The sequence below is a fragment of the Takifugu flavidus genome, chromosome 15 (genome assembly GCF_003711565.1).
Source record: "Takifugu flavidus isolate HTHZ2018 chromosome 15, ASM371156v2, whole genome shotgun sequence".
Classification (NCBI taxonomy): domain Eukaryota; kingdom Metazoa; phylum Chordata; class Actinopteri; order Tetraodontiformes; family Tetraodontidae; genus Takifugu; species Takifugu flavidus.
The window spans coordinates 14,711,524-14,734,959 of record NC_079534.1 but is presented as its reverse complement, the minus strand read 5'-3'; the positions used below and the strand labels follow the sequence as shown (position 1 = coordinate 14,734,959).

Here is a 23,436-nt window from a genome sequence, read left to right as displayed (position 1 = left end):
GCTCGCACGCACGCTCGCACGCACGCTCGCTCGCACGCTCGCTCGCACGCTGGCATCGCATTCCTTCAGATGCCAGAGCTCCTCCCAGGGGGTCCTCACAAAGCGCCCCAGCTTTGAAGGCTGGCGAGGGGGTGGGGGGGAGATCTAGCCTGAACACCCACAAACACCCTCTTTTTTTGGTTGTTGTTGTTGTTTTTTTGGGGGGGGGGGGGGTTGGCGTGCTTTCATCTCTTCTGGTTTTTGTGTTTCCTCTCCTTTTCCAGCCCCGTGTAGTCTGGGAATGACTCCGAGACACGGAACACTAGTTATGTTGGCAATTATGCTAATGGAATGCCATTAGGCCGTGATTGGGTATGAGTGAGGAGTGAGAGGGCACATTTTCAGAGCCCCCAGTAAATGTCTGCTCTGATCCACTTCTAGAGGCTCTCTGCCAACACGTTTCCAACATAATCTGCAGCTTTTCACTCATATCTTGACCGTCGTGTCAGGGGTTGTTTCATTCCGGGCTATTTGTACGCCGTAATGGTGCACTTGCGGCGCTTCCCCCCCCCCTCCCCCCGGTGCCGTCTGTGAAAATAAATCTGAATCGAGACAAAGGGACCATTTGTCATCAGCATCGCTAATAGCACTGATAGCGCGGCCACTATCGCAGCATCTCCTAGGTGGAAATCATCCCCATTACCAAGCATCAAGGCTGCTTCCTGCTTCCTGCATCACACACACACACGCACACACACACACACACACACACGCACACGCACACACACACACACGCGTTGCACGCTCTCGCTCCATCCACAAAGACATATTTTTGATGCGTTTGGCCATTTTTCACCCCTTTTCTTGCAGCGAGTGTCTGTTTTTCTTCGGGCTCAGACCAGAGAGGCGCTTTGGCATTTGTGATGTGTCGTCAGCGCGCTGATGTTATTGATCCCGGACCTTCCGAATTCATTAGGAGATCCAGCAGAACCGCGCTGCATCTTTATTTATGTTGCTGCCCCCCCCCCCTCCCCGGCCTGCCTGCCTGCCTCCCTCCCCGGCTCTTTCATCCTCCGTGCATTATTCTTTTATTATTCCTTTACAGCTGCCTTATCGCCCGCATTTTGGTGAGGATAAGACCTGTCATCTTTGGGTCGGGTCTGGAGAGATGATGGGGGACTTCAAGGAGGGGGAGGTGGCAGGGAGGGGAGGGGAGGAGGAGGAGGGTGTCTGTAAAGAATGCCTGCTGTCCCCCCCCTTTTTCACATCCCTCTCTCTCCTCTCGTCTACCTTGCTCTTTTTCCACCCTCGCTCTCGCCGTCTCTCTTTGTAATGAGAATCTCTCCCTAATTGAGGGAGCTGCAGCGAGCTGGCTGAGGGCGGGGGGGGGGGTTAGACGGTGATACTGTGGCCGAGGGCGGGGGGGTTAGACGGTGATACTGTGGCCGAGGGCGGGGGGGTTAGACGGTGATACTGTGGCCGAGGGCGGGGGGGTTAGATGGTGATACTGGCTACGTGACCGTTATGCTGATAGAGGTGGCAGATCAATAATTTAGGCCCTGACCTTAATGGTGGTGTTAAAATGCTCATTCCTCCGGAGTCTCCAGGCCTTAAAGGTGCAGAGTTGGATAAAGGGGGGGTAGTGTGGGGGGTGGGGGGGGGCAGCAGATAAGAGCAGAGGTGGAGGAAGACAGAGAGGGGAGAGTGTATTTGCAGTCAGCCCCTGACGGTGTGGAAGCGGGATCATGAGCGATGCTGCTGCTGCTCCAGACGTCACCAGGTTCATCCTCTTAGCACCAGTATGAGCTCCACCAGTATGAGCTCCACCAGTATGAGCTCCACCAGTATGAGCTCCACCAGTATGAGCCACCAGTATGAGCCACCAGTATGAGCCACCAGTATGAGCTCCACCAGTATGAGCCACCAGTATGAGCTCCACCAGTATGAGCTCCACCAGTATGAGCCACCAGTATGAGCCCCACCAGTATGAGCCACCAGTATGAGCCACCAGTATGAGCTCCACCAGTATGAGCTCCACCAGTATGAGCCACCAGTATGAGCTCCACCAGTATGAGCTCCACCAGTATGAGCCACCAGTATGAGCTCCACCAGTATGAGCTCCACCAGTATGAGCCACCAGTATGAGCCACCAGTATGAGCTCCACCAGTATGAGCTCCACCAGTATGAGCTCAGCAGACGCCAGAAGTGAACAAAGAACGCGGTAACGAGTGGCTGGAATCTGGTTCTGGGCTCGTCTTTGCGTGCACGTTGGAGTCCGTGCACGTTGGAGTCCGTGCACGTTGGAGTCCGTGCACGTTGGAGGCCGTGCACGTTGGAGTCCGTGCACGTTGGAGGCCGTGCACGTTGGATTCGGACAGGCATCGATTTGATTGCGAGGGACATTAACGCCAGGGCCTCTCTGAATCTCCGAGACTCGACTCATTCAGGATGCGACCATCTAACCCCCCCCCCCCCACACACACACACACACACCCCCCACACACACCCCCCCCCACCCCCCACACACACACACACCCAGACACACACACACTCTCACACACACGTGCACGCAGCCCCCCTTAGGGGATGATATATTAGATATAACCAATTCAATTTTATGCAGCCAGGACAGACGCCCCGGGGACATAAACACACACATTTTTAATACACTCCTCCCCAGGAAGCCCGGCGGCGCCACCGGGCCTCTTCTCACACTCAATTATTAATGGAGCGGCCGAAGTGCTTTAATTAAATAATAAAGACAGACCCGCTGCAGAGGAACGGGCCAAGGACGAGCCTGACAGAGCCGCCGGGCCCGACTCGGGTCCCGATCCGGCGCCGGAACGCCGCTTTCTCCGGAATTATTGGAAACACGACGGCTTCACGTTGGCCCGTAAATCAATCGCCCCGAGAGTCGGGGGCAAACGGGGCTCGTGATACCTCAACGACATAAAAAGGAACGATTTCCTCGGATTATGGATCCCCCCCCCCTCAAGGGCAGGCGTGGGGGGGGGGGGGGGGGGGGGGGGGGGGGCGCCGATGTGATGAAATGTGGCGTTATCTTTTACTTTGTATCATTAGATCCACTGGAGATTACACACTCCATCCTCAAAGAGCCCCCCCCCCCCAGGCCTCAGGGCTACCCCCCCCCATGTCTGTTTTAGCTTGTAATTAATTATTTAAATTCATTTTGAAAGGCAGCGTTCCGCTGTGAGCGCTCGCTCCCCTTTTTGCTGGTGGCAACGCGGCGCCGCCATTAGCTTGAAAAATAGGCCCATTGTGCGTGTTGACTCGGTGGCGTCCGGCGATGAAGGATGGCGACAAACTGGAGTGTTTAAACGGGCGAATTGAAACGAATGCCCTCTCAGAGCGGGCGCGCCGGCCGTGCGCCAGCGCCGACGCTCCGGCGAGGTCGAGCAAGTGGCGCTTTATTTACATGAAACGTGCTGGAATGAAACGACCCAACAAACGGGAGACGAGGAGGCGGCGGCGGCGTGGGCGTCGGCGTGGGCGCTCGCCGCGTCCCTGCTTTGATGCTTTGATTCGAGCTGATGTTTCCTCCACCCTTTGTTCTTTTTAATTCTTTCTTCTGGCGCCGCTCAGATGCTTCCGGGTTATTTTTGCCGTCCCGCTCGCTCCCGCCGCCGACACGCGGAGCTACTTTCCAGGGTCACGCCTCCAGTCTGTCTTGTCACATCACTTATTCAGGGTGCTTTTATTTATTCATGCCACTTTTTGATTTTAATAATTGAGCGCGGTGAAATGTTTCCTTCGTACGGCCGTAAAGTGCTCGCCGAGGAGCGCCGGCGTCCCTGGAAATATGGTTATACGGCTGTTTTATGTGGCGCAGACGATCCTCCATGTAAAGCACGAGTCGTCGCTGTCAGCGGAGCCGTAACGCGTATCGATTGAAATTATCGCTCACTTCCAGAGCCGGTGGAGGACCCCCAGGTGCCGGGGGGGGGGGGGGGGGGGGAGGCCCTTTAGTGCCGCTCTTTCTTCCTCCGGAATTTAACGCCGGCGGCTGAGAGCGGTATTTATTTTCCTCAGACTCTGCTCTGCTATCCTGGAGTTGGCAGAGTGATTTTGTAGAATAGAAACATTATAGACTGTTAGTGTCAAAGTGTTAAATGTGATATATGGAGCTGGGGCTTTCGGGGGGAGGGAGGGGGGGGGGGGGGTATGGGGGGGGGGGTGTTGAGGAGGTGAGCACTGCCAGCCGTAACTGGAGCAAGGTGCTCATGGGAGAGTGGAGCCATCCACCATGTGAGGGATGGCGGGGTAATGTGGCGGGAGGTAATGGCTTTTCTCAGTCCGCTGAAACGGGGGGGGGGGGGGGGGTCATTAGGGGCCACCGCGGCGCCCGGCTCCGTCCGTTTACCCCGACTCTGCCGGCGCCGCCTCCCTGACGGGACGCAGAGTGTTTGTCTGCTCGCCGCGCCGCTCCGGCGTTTGATTCTTATTTTGGGCCTTTCTTCCCAGGACGGCTCGGCGGCGGCGGCGTGCACGGCGGCGTGCGGCTGACATCAGCGGAACGCTGCCGCGGCTGTGATGTGGAATCAAAGAGCGAGGCCGGGACCGGGCCCCGCGCTGATTTAAACAGGCATTAATTCAGCTAATTGGTGCCAAGCAGTTTAAAAATAATGATAAAATAAGGGGAGGCGCGCGCTAACGCGGGGTGAGGAGTCGGCGCCGCTTTGTTTCAGGTGACTTGGGGCTTTGATTAATTACGCAGATCACAGCAGCAGTCGCGCCGTTTATGTTACCTAGCTTTCTTTATAGTTCACGTCTCCTCTTAATCAAACGGGGATTTGACTTCACACGGAGATAGTTTGAAAAGCGTGTCGACAAAACGGCCTCAGATCTCGGAGCGAGTGTCTATGGCAAAATAAAGATGCTCTGCTTTCATGTTCTCAAGGTCTCTGCTCGCTACGCTAGCTAGCTGAGGCGGCTACATCAAAGGCCACCACGGGTCCGGGGCAGGACGCCACCGGAGCACCCTTCGATGCACCCTTGTTGCACCCTTCGATGCACTCTTGTTGCACCCTTCAATGCATCGTTGTTGCACCCTTGGATGCACCCTTGTTGCACCCTTGTTGCACCCTTGGATGCACCCTTCAATGCACCCTTGTTGCACCCTTCAATGCACCCTTGTTGCACCCTTCGATGCACCCTTCGATGCACCCTTGTTGCACCCTTGGATGCACCCTTCGATGCACCCTTGGATGCACCCTTGTTGCACCCTTCGATGCACCCTTGTTGCACCCTTCGATGCACCCTGGTTGCACCCTGGTTGCACCCTTGTTGCACCCTTGGTCCTAGAGGACTCCTCACCATCTTTGCCGTGACAGAGAAGCTCTCTGTTGTCGGGTCGGGGGTGAAACCGGCGCCGCTGTTGGCGTGCATGCACAAAAAGATCAAAGGGCTGATAAAACACGCCACCGTCTTTGATGCGTCACGTTGGGGCTGTCAGGACGGATCCTCGCCGTGTGACGGAGCAGCTGAGGGTCACATGATCTGTAAACACACCAATTACCCCTCCACAAGCTGCTGCCCACTTTATTGGTCAATTCAGCCAAATAAAACTTTACGGCACGAGCAGGAAGGGACGCCGTTAGCTTTGCATATCCTCGCCCAGCCCCCCCCCCCCCCAGCCCCCCCCCACACACACACACACACGCACGCACACACAGAGACACACACACACACACACACACACACCAGTTATTACACCTCTGTGACATTTAAACTTTATTGAAGGAGACTTTAAAATCTGGAGGTCTGTAAACCTGTGAGAGAGGAGACGCTGCACGCTTGTGGAGGCAACTGATGGGGCAACTGATGGGGCAACTGATGGGGCAACTGCTGGGGCAACTGATGGGGCAACTGATGGGGCAACTGATGGGGCAACTGATGGGGCAACTGATGGAGCAACTGATGGGGCAACTGATGGGGCAACTGATGGGGCAGTTTGGTTGTTCTGAGGCTCAAATGGTCTAAAAGGGGTCCGACGGCCTCCTGACCAACAACTGAAATATTTACTTTAGAGGCTGTTTCGTCCTGAAATTTTTGACCCATCGAGGCCTCTATAAATGCCCCCCCCCCCCACCCCCCCACCCCCCACCATCCACCACCACCACCCACTCCACCCCCACCCCCCCCAACCCCCCACCAAGCTGACCGACCTCTGCTTTCATTAAGGCTCCATATCTGATGGCGTCTCTGAGCCTCCTGATTGAAAATAAACGGTGTTTGCTGGACCAGGAGGAGCAGCTACAGGGAGAAGAGGTCCTGCCCCCCCCCCCCCCCCCACACACACCTCCCCCCCCTCGGTGTAATTAAAAGGGGGTGTCTGTCAGGGGCTGCTGCTGCTTTGTGTGGCCCCATATGTTCAGGCGCTGATACAGGGAGGATTATTCCGTTTGGAGGTCTGATAACAGCCTGTTTAGAACCTTGGCACAGGCGGGAGCTTAATCTGGCAGCAGCCCGCCCCCCCCCTCCACCCCCCCACCCCCAACACCCCCATTTTAGGGAAGAAAAAGGTGCATTTTTTCTGTAACCTGGCGAAACCTTCACGACCCAAAATGCCGCCGCGCTTCACCCGCGTCTCCCGTTTTCACGTCGCCTGAATTTAATGTGCGCGGCTGCTTTAAAGCTGCCGATCTGGACGGCGTCATGGCGACGGCGTCATGGCGACGGCGTCACGGCGACGGTATCAGGTGTGAGAGCGCTCGCCCTCTTCTCCAACAGCGGCGGTCTCTCAAGGTCCTCTGGCGTGCACGGCCTTTGTTGCAAACTGCACTTTGGTTTCTTTGATCTACAGGCTGATTAGTTCACTCCTTTGTTCTGGCGGCGTTTCGCCAGTGTGGCGTCATTGTGAGGCTTTTCCAGCGCCTTTGTGCTTCCTGAATAACCAACGTTTGAATGGCTGAATTCTAAACTCTTCCTGGCTAATTGCTACATGATTGATTTTTCTTTTTTTAATTATGTCAACACGTGTTGCACAGTTTGACTTTGATGTTTGGAAGAAAAGGCGGCATGCGCTAACGCTAACGCCCCACGGCGTGAGACCAGCTTTGACCTCCAGGACTCAAACACCTTTGTGCCTGTTGATCAGAGCAGGTTAGAAATAAGGTTTCATCCAGATATTTAGAAGTTTGTGTCACAATAAGAATAAGAGGACAGAAAATCCTGCGGCTCCTCCTCTCGTTCCAGCTTTTGTCTTATTTCAGTTCCAGACGATTATTAAAAAGCTGGTTTGGTTGGACCCATGTATGAACGGATCCAAACACTTTAAACCCACATCTGAACGGATCTTCAGAAATAATCTGATAAATGATCGATGCTCCCACAATCTTTGACGGCACCTTTTCTTTAAGCAAAATACAAACCTCCTCGTTAAGGTCCAATTAATCCCGGACGCTGTTGGGATGCCAGGGAGCGGAATGGCGGCGGGTCTGGCTGAGGCCTTGTTCTATAGACGGACCCTCAGCCAGCACACGGAGGGGGGGGAGCGCTCGGAGTGGCAGGCAAAGAGAACTGTCAACCTGTCACATTTCTCCCTCCTCTCCCCCCTGATAAATTAAAGTTACACAGTGTGCGTGTTGTAGCAGCGGAAGGCTGAGCAGAAAGCCCGGCTCCTCAGGTCTCCGGAGATAGCTGGCAAGTAGGTCAGACTGATAATATAATCCGCTGACTGGATCCTGCAGCCCACTACATCCAGAAATAAAAGCCTGACAGGTAGAAAAAAAGGGAATTTGGGCAGAAAATAGGCTCACTTAGCGTCGCCTTGCTAACGCCCGCTAGCTGAGCTAATGGCGCCGATTGTCTGCCAATGTAGCGACTGACGGGTTAGTGTGACTGTTTCTGGAGTTCGGGGTGGGGGGCTTCTTTACCATGGTGCTGCTGCGCGTCGCCACGATTCGCCAAAGCTCCGCTGGGAGAAAGTGACAGGAAGAAGCTCCCGCATCCGCCAGGCGCGTTTTCATCCCGGCGCGGCGTTCCAGAGAGGCTCCGTGGGCCCGCTGTGACGACTCGGGCTCCCTGCAGGTGTGGAAATGAAAGGGGCCTAAAAATAGACCTGGCAGCTGGGAGCGGAGCAGTGGGGGGGGGGGGGCGGGGAGGACTCAAGGTCCAGCTGGGGGTGCAGGTGCGTGGACGCAGGCTGACCGATGGGACCGCGGGGGGTCCGGGGACCCACGGAGGGGCGGCAGCTCAGACCAAACTGGTTCTACTGGGCTTCTGTCACATGACTTTCTTTGTTTGCTAGCTAGCGGCTGGTCGCTCGCCGCCCAGAGCGCCTGGGGTCAGGCGAGCGTTTCCAGGTCAGCTGATGCGTTTGTGGCGTGCTGGTGAACAGCGTTAACCTGCGACGCGTAATTTAAACGGGATATTAGTGAGGGTGCGGCGTGCTGCCGGCGCCACGGGGCCGTCTGCATACTTTAGCGCCGCGGCGAGCGGCGGTGTCTTCGCTTCTTAAGATCAAGCTCCGGATTTTGGGGCAGAATCGGCTGTTTGCGTTCCCGACGGGCGACTCGTCGTGCTCCTCATGTAAATGACGCCTCGCACGCGCACAACGGCGTTTGCATTAATGCATTAATTCCTCGGCGCTTTTTTTAGCTGGAGGCAACGCGGCACGTTGTCATCAAAGGCAGCCCCCCCCCCCGCTCGCAGCCCCGCCCCCCCGACACACATTTCAGCTGTGATTGACAGCAGGAGCTCCAGCTGACCCACTATTCTGCTGCGGCGGGACCGTCCCACAGGCCCGTGATTAATGAGCGGGCTTTAACCGCCAGTGGCGTGGTACCGCGGCACGCCGGCCACTTAGGCCGGACCGCCGCTCTTGCTCACCGCTCCCGCTCTGATCCTTTGTCCCCGCCTGAACCTCTGAAGGAGGCAGGAAGCTTCGGCGCCGTTCTTCCTCTCTCTTTGGCGGCGTGGCGCTGCTGCCTCTCCTGGCAACAACGGTCAAATACTATTTGCATCACGCCGGGTCTCGGCGCCGCCGCCGTGCTCAAGCCCCTCCCCCCGGCGGCGCCGCTGGTTGGGAATCGGCGAATCCTCCGAGCTGCATCCGTGATCAAAGCAACGTCTGCAGCTGCACATCCGGTCCTGCAGGAACGCCACGTGGACTCGGATATTTTTAGTCCGCTCGGGCTGTCACGGGACAACAAACGCGCTCTGTAGTCGGCGAGTGTGATCCAAACTTGTGGCGCTGCCGGGCCTGAGCGGCGTGACGGCCATGAGGGAGCAGAGTCTGATAAACAGTCACTCCGAAACGGAGCGCCGGGAATGTTGCCTCGCCTGCACCGTTCCTCCGGAAGGATCCGTCATCCGCCCGGATCGGATCGTCTCCGTACAGGAACGCCGACGATGGTCGGACGCACTCGGCGACCGCTGGTGCTTCAGGGAGAGCGGCGACGTCATCACGGATGAAAGTGCTCCCAGTGGAGATGCAATGCATCATGGGATATTTTAAGAACCCACTCAGGATTCTTTTTATTAGTGAAATGACCCGTGTGACTCCGAAGGGACTCGTCAGCGATGATAATAACGAGGATGATGACGACCACAACAGGAGCGGCGCTGCTGATCAGGAAGTCGCTCTGCGTGACGCTCCGCTCTGCAGAACCGGCGGCGCCGCCGTGGACCCGCCGCCGTATGGTGGGCGTCCTTGTGCGGTCGCTAACGGGAGCCTTCTCCCTCAGATCAAACAGAAGTGGCGCCCGTCTCCCGCTCGCCACAGAAGGCCCGGAGCGGGCGGCGGCCCGGGCACCCTCGCCGTCCCCTTCCCAGGAATCCCGCCCCTATTTGTCTGCCACGCTCCACGCCTCCAGATGTAGCTTAATTTACTGCGACTCTGCTAATTGCTGTAATTAAGGATTAATTACTGTTAATTACCTTTGCATAAACTCATCACCAGCCAGAGAGCGGCGCCTTATGAAACGTGCCGTGCACGGGAGCACGCACGGCGGGGGCGGGGGCCGGACCTCTTGCTGCACGGCTTGTCCCGGTGCGGGGGGGCAGCCTGCTACCTGTCACGGTCCAGGTCCTCCTGGCCCACGGTCCAGGTCCTCCTGGCCCGGGACAGCGGCGCCGCGCCGGCTCCCAATTAATCAGAGGCTGTTTGTGGTCGTCAACGAGCGTCGGAGGAAGAAACGCAGCTTCGTTAACATTTCACGGTCGTTCTCCTCGTTAAATGTGGCGTCTCCGTTAGCTTGCTGGCTAACGCCCCCCCCCCCCCCGTCCCCTGGGGGGGCGCGGCTCCGTGTCTCCTCTCTCCAAAGAGACGTCTTTGTCTCACTCCGGCGGCCCAACGTGCACGAGCTCGTGACTCCTCAGCTACTCCGGCTCCTCCGGCGGCGCCTGCAGCCGTGAACTCTGGAGTCAGTCGAGAGGACCGAGGTCTTCAGACACCTGACAGGCGGGGGCGGGGGGGGGGGGGGGGGGGGGCGAGAGGGGGGGGGGCGAGGGGGGGGCGCCCGTTCCCAATAACGACGTCTTTAATGAAGGCTGCGCGTTGGTGGCGCTGGGAATGGCGCTGTCCTCTGGCGCTGGGCCTCATTACCAGCCGGGCCCCCGGGCCCCCGGGCCCCTGGGCCCCCGGCCCCCCCCCAGCACTGTCCTGCTTCGGCCTCGGACGATGAGGATAATTACCGTTATTAGGAGTCGCTGCGGGGGGAACTTGTTCTCAAAAACACCAAGCTGAGTTCCCGCTCCGCTTCCTGCCGCCGCATGAGGAACTACCGATCGCCAGTGGAGGGGGGCGGGGGCGGGGGGGGGGGGGGCACCAAATCCGCCTAATGTGACGCCTGTCAGCTCGTCTCCCACCAGCTGTCACCTCCCAAATGCACCGCGGTTCATTTTTTTAATTGACACCTCGCTTCCCGATTCCATTTCTATTTTTCGCCTTTCATTTTGCCTCCATCACTCTTCCCTCCGCGGCCGAGGCGTCCTCGTCTCCAGCCTGTCCCTCCAGTATTTCTTTTGGTGTTTTTCCTCGTCCTTGCCCCCCCCCCCCCCCCCCCCCAACGCTGGGGTTCTGCCCCCGTTCTCCTGGAGATAGCTGATAAAACATAAAGCTGCTTTATGGCGATGCCCTTGTGCAGCTTCCCATTATCTGGAGATGGAGGGAACATTTTCCTCAGAGAAAGTTTCCCAACACAAATCGGGGGGGGGGGGGGGCAATTTAATGTGACACGATATTTAGAATTTAACAGCACTCTTCATGGACGTAAGACACAGCGAGCTCAGTTGTTATGGCTGAAACGACCACATACAGTAAATTAGATATACTGGCACCTAATTTAATATTCATTTACTGCTAAGATAGTGGCGGAATATTAAGGAAGAGGCTTTGGGAAGTGTGTGTTTGCTACGTGTGATATAAAAAGTGGCCTCATCTTCTGATCTATTCTACTGTTTTAATCAGAAACATCCGGATATGAAATTAATCCTTCTGCTCCTTCAGTTCTTAACGAAATCTTAATTTAGCTTTCTTTCAAACGACTTTGCACTAAAAAGCCTTAAAATATTGGAACAGAAATGTTGATTCTTTTTTTTAAGGAATTAAGGAAGCGGGGTTCTATTTTTAGAGCGCGCTACATTTCCTGTTTAGTGTTTGACCTGCTGAACTAGCACCTATGCTAATGCTAGCAGCAGCGCACACGAGCGCGCCCTTGCGTAATCTCCCTCGCGTTGAGGTGTGTGTGTCGACAATACTCAAAGTCTCCGGTTGTGCGTCTCTTCTTCTATTGTGTTGAGTCGGCAGCAGCTAACGGGTGCGGCGGTGAAAACGTGCAAATGCTAACGGTTCCGCCACAAATCTGAGCATAAATCCAGCAGCGGATTATTTAATAACCCGGCATTTATTGCAGTGGCGCTTCCTTATTAGTAACACAATCTCTCCTGTTTATTAAAACTGGGATTGGGCTCGTTAGGAACCAGCCGTGGAGAAAGGTGCAGCATGGCGTTCATTAGCCCGCTCAGGTATGCTAATGGCTTATCTGTAGCTTAGCCGCGGCGTGCAGGTCAGTGTGAGATATGTCAGCGTGCCTGGTGTTATGAAAGCGCTTTATTGGGCTTAAATCAAATGCAGATGAGAGCGGGACGCTGAACCCTTCTGGGGGGGGGGGGTTATCTGGGGGGGTATTAGTGATCCTTGTCATGTCTGCTGTAAATCATGCTGCTTTTTTCCTGCTTCCTGGGCTGTTGTTGTTTTGTCTCGGAATGCCGTGTGGCAGGGATGAATGGTGGTGATGTTACATTATCATGTGGCTGTCGCTTCCACTCCTGCTGACTGCTGGCTGACAGGCCCACACACACACACACACACACACACACGCCCACGCACACACACACGCACACACACACCACACACACACAACCACACCACACACACACACCACACACACAACACGCCCACGCACGGCTGTGTCAGGAGCCGGCCTGATTTATTAACTGCTGAAACCCTAGATGACGTGTGCCCACACAATCGATGCGAGCGCAGCCCACCGCGCACGTGTCTGCGTGTGTGTGTGTGTGGGGGGGGGAAGGGGGGTGGTCATGTGACGTGGACCAGCTAGCCAAAGTAGGACACGCGCACCCAGGACTCACACACGCGGCGAGTGTATTGCGTTACTGCGTTCAGGGAAATGGATCCAGTCCAGCCGAGCGGAGGAGGCCGGACCTCTATCAGGGCTGTCAGGGACGCCGCCGCCGTCTCCTTCGGCCGTAAATCTTCCTAATTGTGACAGAACACTTTAGCATCATTAATTAAACATGTTTTCATTTAAAAGGACTCGCCGGGCGCCAGGCTGGGCGCTCAGGGTAGCCTGCCAACACGCATCGCCGTATATCCTCCACTGTCTGGAGCCGCTGCACAGCCGTGCACGATGTGTATGTTTGCCGTGCGTGTGAGCGTGTGTGTGTGTGTGTGTGTGTGTGTGTGTGTGTGTGTGTGTGTGTGTGTGCACTTTAATTCTCGCTGAGTGGGCGGCTTAATCGCCATGTTTATTTACTCTCTTGTTGTCTGCAAACAGCAGGCGGTGCGCTGGTGGGGCTGTGGCGGCTCTTCAGGAAGTAACGCAGCTCAAATTAAGGATCCGCTACGTCCTCGGGGGGGGGGCACGTCGCGACGTGCACGAGGGGGGAGGACGTGCACGAGGGCGGAGGAGGGAAGGAGAGGGAGGGAGGGAGGGAACGGTGTCCTCATTGTTCAATTAAGTCTGTCGGTAATGATCAGGATTAGATGACGGCCGTCTTCCTTTTATAGACGCTAATCTGGAATAACGGCGGCATCTCGTGGCCCCGCCCCTCCACGCCGTGGTCACACCTCCTGGTGTGGGCCGCGCTCGTGGGCGGTTCTCAGGTGATGGCGTTACTATAGGGTCCACGTGCACGCTCACGAGCAGCACTCTGGCATCTCTCACTGAGCCAGATAAATAAGCTGACGGCTCGTTGGGGTAATTAAGGCTCGGAGTGAATTGTTTGATCTCCCTTATTAACGGTATTTATTTAATCCGTTTGCTGCTCCAGCCGATCACTCCGGGATCCCGAATCACTCCGGGATCCCGAATCACTCCGGGTTCATGAATCACTCCGGGATCCTGAATCATTCCGGGATCCCGAATCACTCCGGGATCCTGAATCACTCCGGGATCCTGAATCACTCCGGGATCAAGAATCATCCGGGATCCTGAATCACTCGGGATCCCGAATCACTCCGGGATCCCGAATCACTCCGGGATCATGAATCATCCGGGATCATGAATCATCCGGGATCCTGAATCACTCCGGGATCCTGAATCACTCTGGGATCCTGAATCACTCAGGGATCCTGAATCACTCTGGGATCATGAATCACTCCGGGATCCCGAATCACTCCGGGATCGTTAGAGCCTCCCTCTGGCCCTGATGTGCCACCATTTTGTCAGGATGGAATCGGCCGGCGGCGTCACCGTGATGCGCACGAGAAAAGACCAAACACCTTTGTGCTGGGACGTGCACGTGAGCCCGTGCGTGCGCCTCGACTCCCGACCTGAACTCCTGACCTTTTCCAGCCGTCTGACGGCCGCTGACATTTGAGCCCACGTGTTCCCCACGCAGCCCCGGGGATCCTTCTGGACCCCCGCCCTCTGCTCGCCGGCAAAGGTCACGGGGCGACGCAGCCTTTCATCCTCATTATGGAAGCGGCCATATTGTGGCGCCGTCACGCCGCCGCGCCCGCAGCACGCCGCGTCCTCCTGGACGCTCTGATAGATGCCTGGAAGTGTGAGCGGCGAGCGGCGCCGGCTTTGTCTTTGTCCTTGAAGACGGCGGCTGGAATGTGGGGCTGCACCTGGTCCGCCGCTTCCAGCGGCGCCGAGAGAAGCGGGGCACGCCGCCGCTTTAGCGAGAGAGCCGTCTGCTGGCAGGAAACGGCAGGACGGGCGGGGGCGGGGGCAGGGGCGTTCGCTCCCCTCGCTGCGGCCGCACGCACGTGTCGCCGGTGCACGCCGCTGTCAGCGGGCCCGTCTCCACCGCTCCTACACGCCACGGGAGCGCCGTGTCAGCCCGGCGCCCGGCGCTGCGTGGGAACGCGCACATTCGCCCCCCGACGAGTGTGTAAACAGACCTCGGTGTCGGTGTGGAAGCGTCGGCCTGAAAGTGATGAGGTGTTGGAGGGAAAATGGCTCCTTCCTGCTCGCCATAGCAACAATAACACGTGTATAACCTGTGTTATTACAACACGGGATGAATTCTGCCTAAAATTACAGCCGGAGTCAACAAAAACGTGTTTTCCTGGTTTTCCTGGTTTTTCCTGGAATCTTTTCCTCCGTGTCCGACGCTCATTCCCGTCTGTTCCCTCCCCAGTGCTCAGTATCCGTGGCGCCCAGGAGGAGGAGCCCCCGGACCCCCAGCTGATGCGACTGGACAACATGCTGCTGGCGGAGGGCGTGGCCGGCCCGGAGAAGGGCGGGGGGTCGGCCGCCGCCGCTGCCGCCGCCGCCGCCACCGGGGGCATCGGCGCCGACAACTCGGCGGAACACTCGGACTACCGGGCCAAGCTGAGCCAGATCCGACAGATCTACCACACGGAGCTGGAGAAATACGAGCAGGTGGGGAGGAAGTTAAGTTGAACATCAAAGACTTTCATTTGCACCACACTCCTCCCGACGGCGAGCGCCGCTCGCGCACGCCGGCGAGCGCTCCGCCGCCATTATATCCGTCACACTCCGGCTCGCCGCCGCGTCCTGTCATTCCCTCCTAAAGTCAAAGCGTTCCGGGTTTGTCATCTTCTCCCAGGAAGGCGAGTCGTCGCTGTCACTGTCAATACACACCTGAGCGCGGCGGCGGCGCCCTGCGCACGTACGAGCGCGTGCACGGGCGCAGGGCGCCGCCGCTCGCTACATCACTTTGACTGACGTAACCCTGGTGTTGACAAGCAGCAGACACCTTGACTCTGAACGCAGTCGTACCCACTGACTGATCCAGGCGGCGGCGGCGGCGGCGGCGGCGCAGGTAGACGGAGCGAGAAGAGAAAGAGGCCGTTTAAACCTCGGGAACGTTAGCGCGACTCAACGCCGGCTGTCAGCTCACGTTTCTCCGCACTTGTCACATTTTCTCTCCGTGCAACAGAAGTGTTTTTAATATTAGCGGCGGCGGCGGCGTTTGAGACAGCGAGGCTCACGCCGCCGCCGCCGTTCGGTGCACAACATCAGCTGCATCAGTCTGCCGCTCTAATCCAGGGCCGCTCTCGTTACCGCCGCCGCCGCAGATGTGGCATCAACGCCGCCCCGGGGAGGACGAGGCCGGCGGCGGCGCCGCCTCCCGGGGGGCGGAGCCGCGGGGCCTCGGCGGTTGTTCCTTTCATGATTGTGTCTGTGTGCGTCCAGGCGTGCAACGAGTTCACCACCCACGTGATGAACCTGCTGAGGGAGCAGTCGCGGACGCGCCCCATCTCGCCCAAGGAGATCGAGCGCATGGTCAGCATCATCCACCGCAAGTTCAGCTCCATCCAGATGCAGCTGAAGCAGAGCACCTGCGAGGCCGTCATGATCCTGCGCTCCCGCTTCCTGGACGCCAGGTGGGCGGGGCGGGGCGGGGTGGGCGGGGCGGGGCGGGGTGGGCGGGGCGGGCGGGCGCCACGCTGGGCTCGCGTCCTCCGCTGACGCCTGCGGAGCTTCTCACCACCTTTGCTTCTCTCACCTGTCCAGGCGGAAGAGGAGGAACTTCAACAAGCAGGCCACGGAGATCCTCAACGAGTACTTCTACTCCCACCTCAGTAACCCGTACCCCAGCGAGGAGGCCAAGGAGGAGCTCGCCAAGAAGTGCGGCATCACCGTGGCGCAGGTAACCCTCACGCTAGCGAGCCGCCGCCGCCGCCGCTGGCGATGGCGTCAGCGACGTTCTGACCGCCGCTTCCATCGCTCCCGCAGGTGTCAAACTGGTTCGGCAACAAGAGAATCCGCTACAAGAAGAACATCGGGAAGTTCCAGGAGGAGGCCAACATGTACGCGGCGAGGACGGCGGTCAGCGCCACCAACGTGTCGGCTCACGGCAGCCAGGCCAACTCGCCCTCCACTCCCAACTCCGCCGGTGAGCTCCCGACACGCACGCAGCCGCACGTGCACCAGCGCCCCCCCCCCCCGCGCTGGTGCACGAGAGGCTCCACACGTACAGGAAGTGATGCCGCTACCGCTAGCTTGGCCTCTGCTTTGATCTTCTTTGATATTAAAACAGTCCGACGCGTAGCGCAAAGCGGATTAGCCGCCACCGCTAACCGCGGACGACAGCAGCGTTCCGGCCCTCCTTCCGCCCGCCCTCCCTCCCTCTTTTTCCTGCTCTCCATCTCTTTCTGTTCCTGACCTCTGGCTGCGGCTAATTGTTCCTGCCTCCTGTCCGGTTGACCCCGTGCACGCCATTAGGACGCCAAGCGCCGTCTTTTGTCATATAGAGCCGCTGCGGCTGTATTGGATTAGCACCGGGTGTTGAAATCAGGTTAGCCAAGGTCTCTTTACATCTGGGCTCCATTAAAGGACCAAGACGATTCCTTGATCTTCCTGCACGTCACTTATTACTTCCTGAAGGAAACACCAGCAGCTTAACAGGAGGCGAGCGGCTCCGAGCGCCACCTAAACGGTTTCCTGATGATTATCTGTCTGCTGCCTCTGGTCCTCACATCTGTCTCTGAGACCAGGGGTCAGGGATGTTAGCTGCTGCTGCTGCTGGTCCTGGTGCTGGTCCTGGTGCTGGACCCGGACCCCTCACACTAACCCTCTTGCATGCTCATTTTAACTCCTTCTCTCTGCTCTCCTTCTTCTCTGCACTCTCAGGTTCTGCCGGCTCTTTTAACATGTCCAACTCCGGAGACTTGTTCATGAGCGTTCAGTCCCTCAATGGGGACTCGTACCAAGGGGGGCAAGTTGGGGCCAACATACAATCCCAGGTAGGCACCTCTCCAGACATCAATGGCGTTCCTGCCCGCCATTGGCGTCGTTAGCGTCGTTAGCGTCGCGCTAAGCCCGAAGAAATGCCGAGTGCGTCCCCCTGGTTCAGGTTCCGACTGTGGGGACGCGTAAAGACCGGCCGTCCCGCTCTGTCCTCATCGGCTTAGCTCGGTCCCAGGCCGTCGTCCCCGGACCGCCTCCCCCAGGAGGACGTCCCCGAGCTGGGCGGGAACCCTTATGTAACTGATGGGGAGCTGCCGAGCAGACGGCGCCCTGGCGCCCGGCCAGAGAGCGGCGAGGCCCACAACAGCTTGACCTCCAACGTAAAGCAGAGGTCACACCTTGCCCGGAGCGCCGCGGCGACGTGGACGCCATTGTCAGGCGCCGGCTGAGCAGACGAGCGCAGACAGTTTTGGAAGCGGTGCAACACTCGTCAGCACTCCTGACAAGAGTTCACATAGCCACCGGTGCGCCGCGGCGCCCTGACCTTGCCCCGGCGCACGGCGCCGACCTGCAACAGTGTTTCTGAGTGTTACAACTCTCACCGTGGATTAAGGAGCCGCCACCCGGGGTGGTTTTCTCATTTGGTTTGGGCGCTTTTGGCATCACTGTCAGTTCACGCTTTTCCGTTCGAATCAGCTCTCGGGCGGCTTTGGGTTATTCATGAATATGTAAAGGAGGCGCCCTCGTCGGGGAGCGCCGGCCCGGTCCCCGTTAGCCAGCGTTAGCCCCCGTTAGCCAGCGTTAGTCCCCGTTAGCCAGCGTTAGCCCCCGTTAGCCAGCGTTAGCCCCCGTTAGCCAGCATTAGTCCCCGTTAGCCAGCATTAGTCCCCGTTAGCCAGCGTTAGCCCCCGTTAGCCAGCATTAGTCCCCGTTAGCCAGCATTAGTCCCCGTTAGCCAGCCTTAGCCAGCGTTAGCCAGCCTTAGCCAGCGTCGCCTTCCTTCTGTCTGAAGGTGCGAGAACGTCCTCACGCTGCGCAGCCACGTCCAGCGTGTAGCCGCGCTCGCTTTGTTGTCTGATTTCGATGACAAGAGCGCAGATAATGAGCCAACGTGCGCGCTTTCCTGCCTTCGTGTCCTTTCTGATGTCGTTATCAAGCGTGCGGCGGCAGCCAGATCGGCCGCCCGGCTGTTTGTAACCTTTTCCTGTTTGCGGCGGCCTTTTCCTATCGGCCTGACCTTTACTGCGCGTGGCTGCCTTTGTTATCCGGGGCTTTTGTCTGACCGCTGCTCTGACTGTGTGCACGTGCGCTCTGTTGCAGGTGGATACCCTTCGCCATGTTATCAGCCAGACCGGAGGATACAGTGACGGCCTCGCCGCCAGCCAGATGTACAGTCCGCAGGGCATCAACGTAAGACCTCCCCCACGCTTCCTGTTGTGCGTGCGGCGCCTGCCAACGCGGCGACGGTCCTTGTGCATTTAGCAGATTTTACCGGGGCCATTGTCCAGCCAGACCCCCCCATTCCCCCCCCCCCTCCCCCCCGCTCCAGTCGTGCCCTAGGTGGCAGCCAACAATGTGGCGACCGGGCCGAGTGGCTGGACGCGCTCCGAGTCTGTCTGAAGATATTATCGTTAGCGAGGCACCTGCAGACGACAGGAACAAGGACACAGGTGTCACCCCCCCCACCCCCCCACCCCCCCTCCCCCAGCGCTGCTCCTCACACGGCGGCACCAGAGGACGAGCCGACGAGCCGACCTCACAAATAAAAATAAAAAGTTGCTAATTCTTGAACTAATTCTGCAGCTCGTGCGGCAGGAGCCGGGCCGACTCTCCGGGCCGTCGGGCTGCGTGGGGGGGGGGGGGGCGGGACAGCAGCACTGGAGGCGGCGCGTTAGCATGTAGATCCATAGCGACAGGCCACACGGGGCTGACCAGAATCAATACGACAGTCACAGGGACGGAAGGAGCGGAGCTTTGGGCTAACAGTCCAAGCACATTGGTCAGATCATTCATCCACAGGAACAACAGCCCTGACAGCCCCCCCCCCCCCCCCACACACACACACACACACCACACACACACACACCGCTAAAATAAGAGCGGCTACACAACAACTTTCTGCAGCCCAAGGAAACCTGCAGATACGCCTTTAAACCACCTTCACTATTGTTAGAAATATGCACATTTTCTTCCTTTAATGTCCCAGTTTGATTTAAAAATAACGTTTTTTTTTTAAATCAGCTTTTAAATACGAGGGAACAGCTTTTACTGAATTCACTGCGGCTAATTCGGAGCTACAAGAGTCAAACGGGAGCTTCCAGACACCCAGAAGCAGCAGAAGGAAACGTTTGCAGCGTAATAACGGCTATTTATTTAGCTCCGATATTTCTGCTCCGATCCATGGACTGAACTCTCTGCTTCACCTCGCTTTATTTATCCCTGAGCAGCAATTACACCCCCCACCCAGCCCAAATTGCTGGTGGGTGTTGCTTCTCGCTGCCTGAAATGTTTTCTCTCCTTTTTCCTCCCTTTCTCTTTCATCCTTGTTCCTCTGAATCAGATGACAGACGGTCTTTACTCCAAATAACAGGGTCTGGAAATAAGAGGCTGCCAGCGTCCCCGGCTCGCGCTAATAGCAGCAAAATTGCAATTAATGTCCTTACTGGTCTTTAGTCAACCTTTTATCATAATTTGAGAAGGCTGCAATTTTAAAGAGCTATTTTTTTCTATTGTGATAATTTATTCTTTTATCGATCGTGGGGGTGTATTCTGAGATAAATCAAACCTCTTTTCTGTGTTTTCAGGAAGGGGGGGGGTATTTTTAATGAAGCCGCTCTCAAAAAGGGGGCCTTCAAATGATTTAGCGTTTTATTTTAACTCGCGTCCAAGGAAAAAACCCCTCTGAAGGTTTTAAAAGTCACCGTGATGCCGCACATCCAGCGCTAACTGCTAGCCTAAGCTAACAGCAACCCAATGCAGGACGTTAGCGTAGCGTAGCGTAGCGCTCTGACCGTCTCCCTCTCTCGCCCCCACAGACAAACGGTGGCTGGCAGGATGCTCCGACCCCCTCGTCAGTGACATCACCCACGGAAGGACCCGGGAGCGTCCATTCCGACACTTCCAACTGAAGCCCCGCCCCCCCCGTCTCCACGCCTCATCCCCCCAACATAAACATGAACTGACCCTCACAGTATTAAAGGAAGGAATTCTCTGTCCGGTCCGGAGAGCTACTGTGACCCTAAAAAAGGAAAAAAGAAAGCCTCTTTCCTGTTTGTTAATAATGTCGGACATTTGGGATACGAATAAAGTGTTTCACACGGAAAAACTCCCCCAAACCTCCCGGACATTTGTACAGGTTCCCCCCGGGGCTGGACTCGGGCCCCCGCCGACCACGTTGGCTGAGCAGGAAACGGCTCCGTGGAGCAGGAACGGTCGGCGAGCGTTTGGCTTTTGTAAAAAACGACGGTTTGGTGGCGGCGAGCAGGAGGAACATCTTCTTACATTTGTTGTCTCACCTATTCTATGGTACGTGGCCATTTAGACTTAAATATTGCTCAGTTGTTTACCATGTGTGCTTGATCAGACATATGTTGGCCCCTCCCCCGTCCCCGGCGAGCCACCGCGGCGTTCTGGGCGGGAGACTTTGACCCTGTGAAGTATGTTATCTGTACTACAATAAAGAATCCTGGTCATCAGGCTCGGGCTCATTCATTCAGTGGGAGGAGGTTCTGGTTCTGGTTCTGGTTCTGTTCTGGTTCTGCACCACCCTGAGACCGGGCTCGCTTCACGGTCCGTCTGTCTGGACACGTCGTGGCACCACAGAAGAAGAAGAAGAAGCCAAACGCCGACGGGACGAGAAGGTGCTTCTCTGACCTTTGCACCAGCGGCCGTGCACGTTTCTACCCCCCCGCAAAGAGAAGAACCAGGAGATCCAGGTGAGGAGAACCAGGAGATCCAGGTCAGGAGAACCAAGCGAGAAGAACTCGGTGAGGAGAACCAGATGAGGAGAACCAGGTGAGGAGAACCAGGTGAGGAGAACCAGTGAGGAGAACCAGTGAGGAGAACCAGGTCAGGAGAACCAGGTCAGGAGAACCAAGCGAGAAGAACTCGGTGAGGAGAACCAGATGAGGAGAACCAGGTGAGGAGAACCAGGTGAGGAGAACCAGTGAGGAGAACCAGTGAGGAGAACCAGTGAGGAGAACTCAGTGAGGAGGACCAGGGCCTTCAGCAGGAGAGAAGGTTATTCAGGAGCGCCGGTAACCGGGTTTGCTCTTCAGTACGTGAACCAGAATCAGCTTAAGGTGGAATCATTGTTGGTATCAGGGTCTGTTGCTGCCCTGAACCTGCAGCTGGTCCTCGCAGACACCTGGCACGCACGTGCACGTATATTGGGGCGCGAGAGGACGCGACCTTCCTGAATCTGAGGATGCGGCCGCGGCGTGTTGGGAAGACCGACGCGAGAAACACCTGACTCATTAGAAACACACACGTGACCTCGGTGGCGCGTCGCACCTGCGGGAGGAGGCGCGGGAGGAGGTGCGGGAGGAGGCGCGGGAGGAGTCTGCAGCGGAACTCCTTAAACCAGGAAGAGAAGCAAAGAAATCAGCAATATGCTGTATTTAGGTCACCTCCCAGCCGGATGTTGTCAGCCAGGCTAATGACGGAGGACAGGGACGGTGAGGTCCTCGCGAGGCCCCTCAGAGGCTGCAGCGCGCGCTGCTGACACTATGCGGCCGGACAGTCGCGTGTCGGACAGAATTACGTTCATGGCGGGAGGAGCCTCCCTAATTGGCCCGGCAGAGGGGCGAGGGCGCGAGGGAGCAGTTGGCCGCGGAGTGCGCGCGGACGCTCGCGGCTCTTGACTGCTGAGCGAGTGTGAAAGGCCAGACTGCTCGCCCGGGCCTGGGGGGCCGCGCAGGAGCCGCCTGCTCTCACCCGCAGAGAGGGCGTCAAAAACAATGTGACAAGCCGTGAGTGCGTGCGTGCGTGCGTGTGGCCCGCAAAAAAAACCCAACAACCCCAAAACAGAATCATTGCAACGGAATCTGCCGCGTCCCGACGCACAACAGCGCCTCGGTGTGCGCGTGAATCCGTGTGGAGAACGTGAACCCTGGATGGGTCGGTCCGGACCCCCCCGCCCCCCCCCCCCCCGGACCCCGGGACGGTGACACCGCGCGCGCTGATTGAAATCTGATGTCGCGGTTGACATCTGCCTCCCCAGCTGTCACTGCTGCACCGCTTATAATTACAGCTGCCGCGGAAGGGGGCGCGTCGGTGGTCCCCCCGACACCTTGTCTGCCCCCCCCCCCCGACAGCCCAACGCGGTGCTCTAATGCGCAGTGACACCGACGCCTGGACGCGCGTGCTGCCGGTCCGGATGACCGCGTGGGTCATTTACACGCTGTCAAACAGGCCGCAGAAAAGAGGGACGCGGCATCGATGGCTTCCAGATATTCTTATATTTATGTATTCAAATAAATAAATATATATTCAAATAAATAAACCGAAGAGGTGAAAATAAAGACGCGGAAATGGTGAATTAAATTAGCAGTGAGAAAAATAAAATGAGGAGGCGAACGGGGGCAAAATGGCTCTGTAGTGTCCATGTCTGTCCACGCGGTGGCGGTGTTGACGCGCATTTCACGACATTCCCACAACAGGAGGGAATCTGCAATTCCAGGTTTACTTCAAGTCCGGATCAACATTCCTATTTTCTTACTTCTTATTTCTGTCCTCGGAAAATATATTTATATTTTACTATGAAGTGATTAATAGTGATTTACTATTAAGTGATTTTCCTCTTTTTGTGTGAAGCCTGGATGTTAAACGAGCATCATTTGATTATCCGCCATTTAATTTGTTTAATTTGGCTTTGAAATTAAGCCAGAAACTCATGTATTTATGCAAATTTATAGCCTCGACATGATTAAAATCAATTCACTGAGCATATACTGCAGTTGTGGGAATGTGGTCACCGGGTTTTTCTAAATTATTATTATGGGGGGGCTTTTGACAGAACCAGCCCTGCAGAATAAAAGAGCGAACCATAAGAAATGAATTCCGCATTCGGAGCCTGTCCCTCCA

At 57.0% G+C, this 23,436-nt stretch overlaps 1 protein-coding gene across 2 annotated transcripts in view; it reads left to right on the top strand.

The window, feature by feature from the left end:
* pbx1a (pre-B-cell leukemia homeobox 1a) overlaps window positions 1-21,048 on the top strand; it is a 32,135-nt gene extending 11,087 nt beyond the window's left edge. Inside the window, exons 3-9 of one of the 2 annotated variants that reach the window (XM_057057753.1) lie at window positions 14,834-15,078; window positions 15,856-16,046; window positions 16,177-16,312; window positions 16,399-16,558; window positions 17,296-17,408; window positions 18,673-18,762; window positions 20,388-21,048. In XM_057057753.1, the coding sequence (XP_056913733.1) occupies window positions 14,834-15,078; window positions 15,856-16,046; window positions 16,177-16,312; window positions 16,399-16,558; window positions 17,296-17,408; window positions 18,673-18,762; window positions 20,388-20,480 (1,028 nt within the window). In that variant the 3' untranslated portion in view covers window positions 20,481-21,048. The remainder of the gene's footprint in view (window positions 1-14,833; window positions 15,079-15,855; window positions 16,047-16,176; window positions 16,313-16,398; window positions 16,559-17,295; window positions 17,409-18,672; window positions 18,763-20,387) is intronic. The other variant, XM_057057754.1, reaches the window with a different exon arrangement.
* Window positions 21,049-23,436: the final 2,388 nt, after the last annotated feature.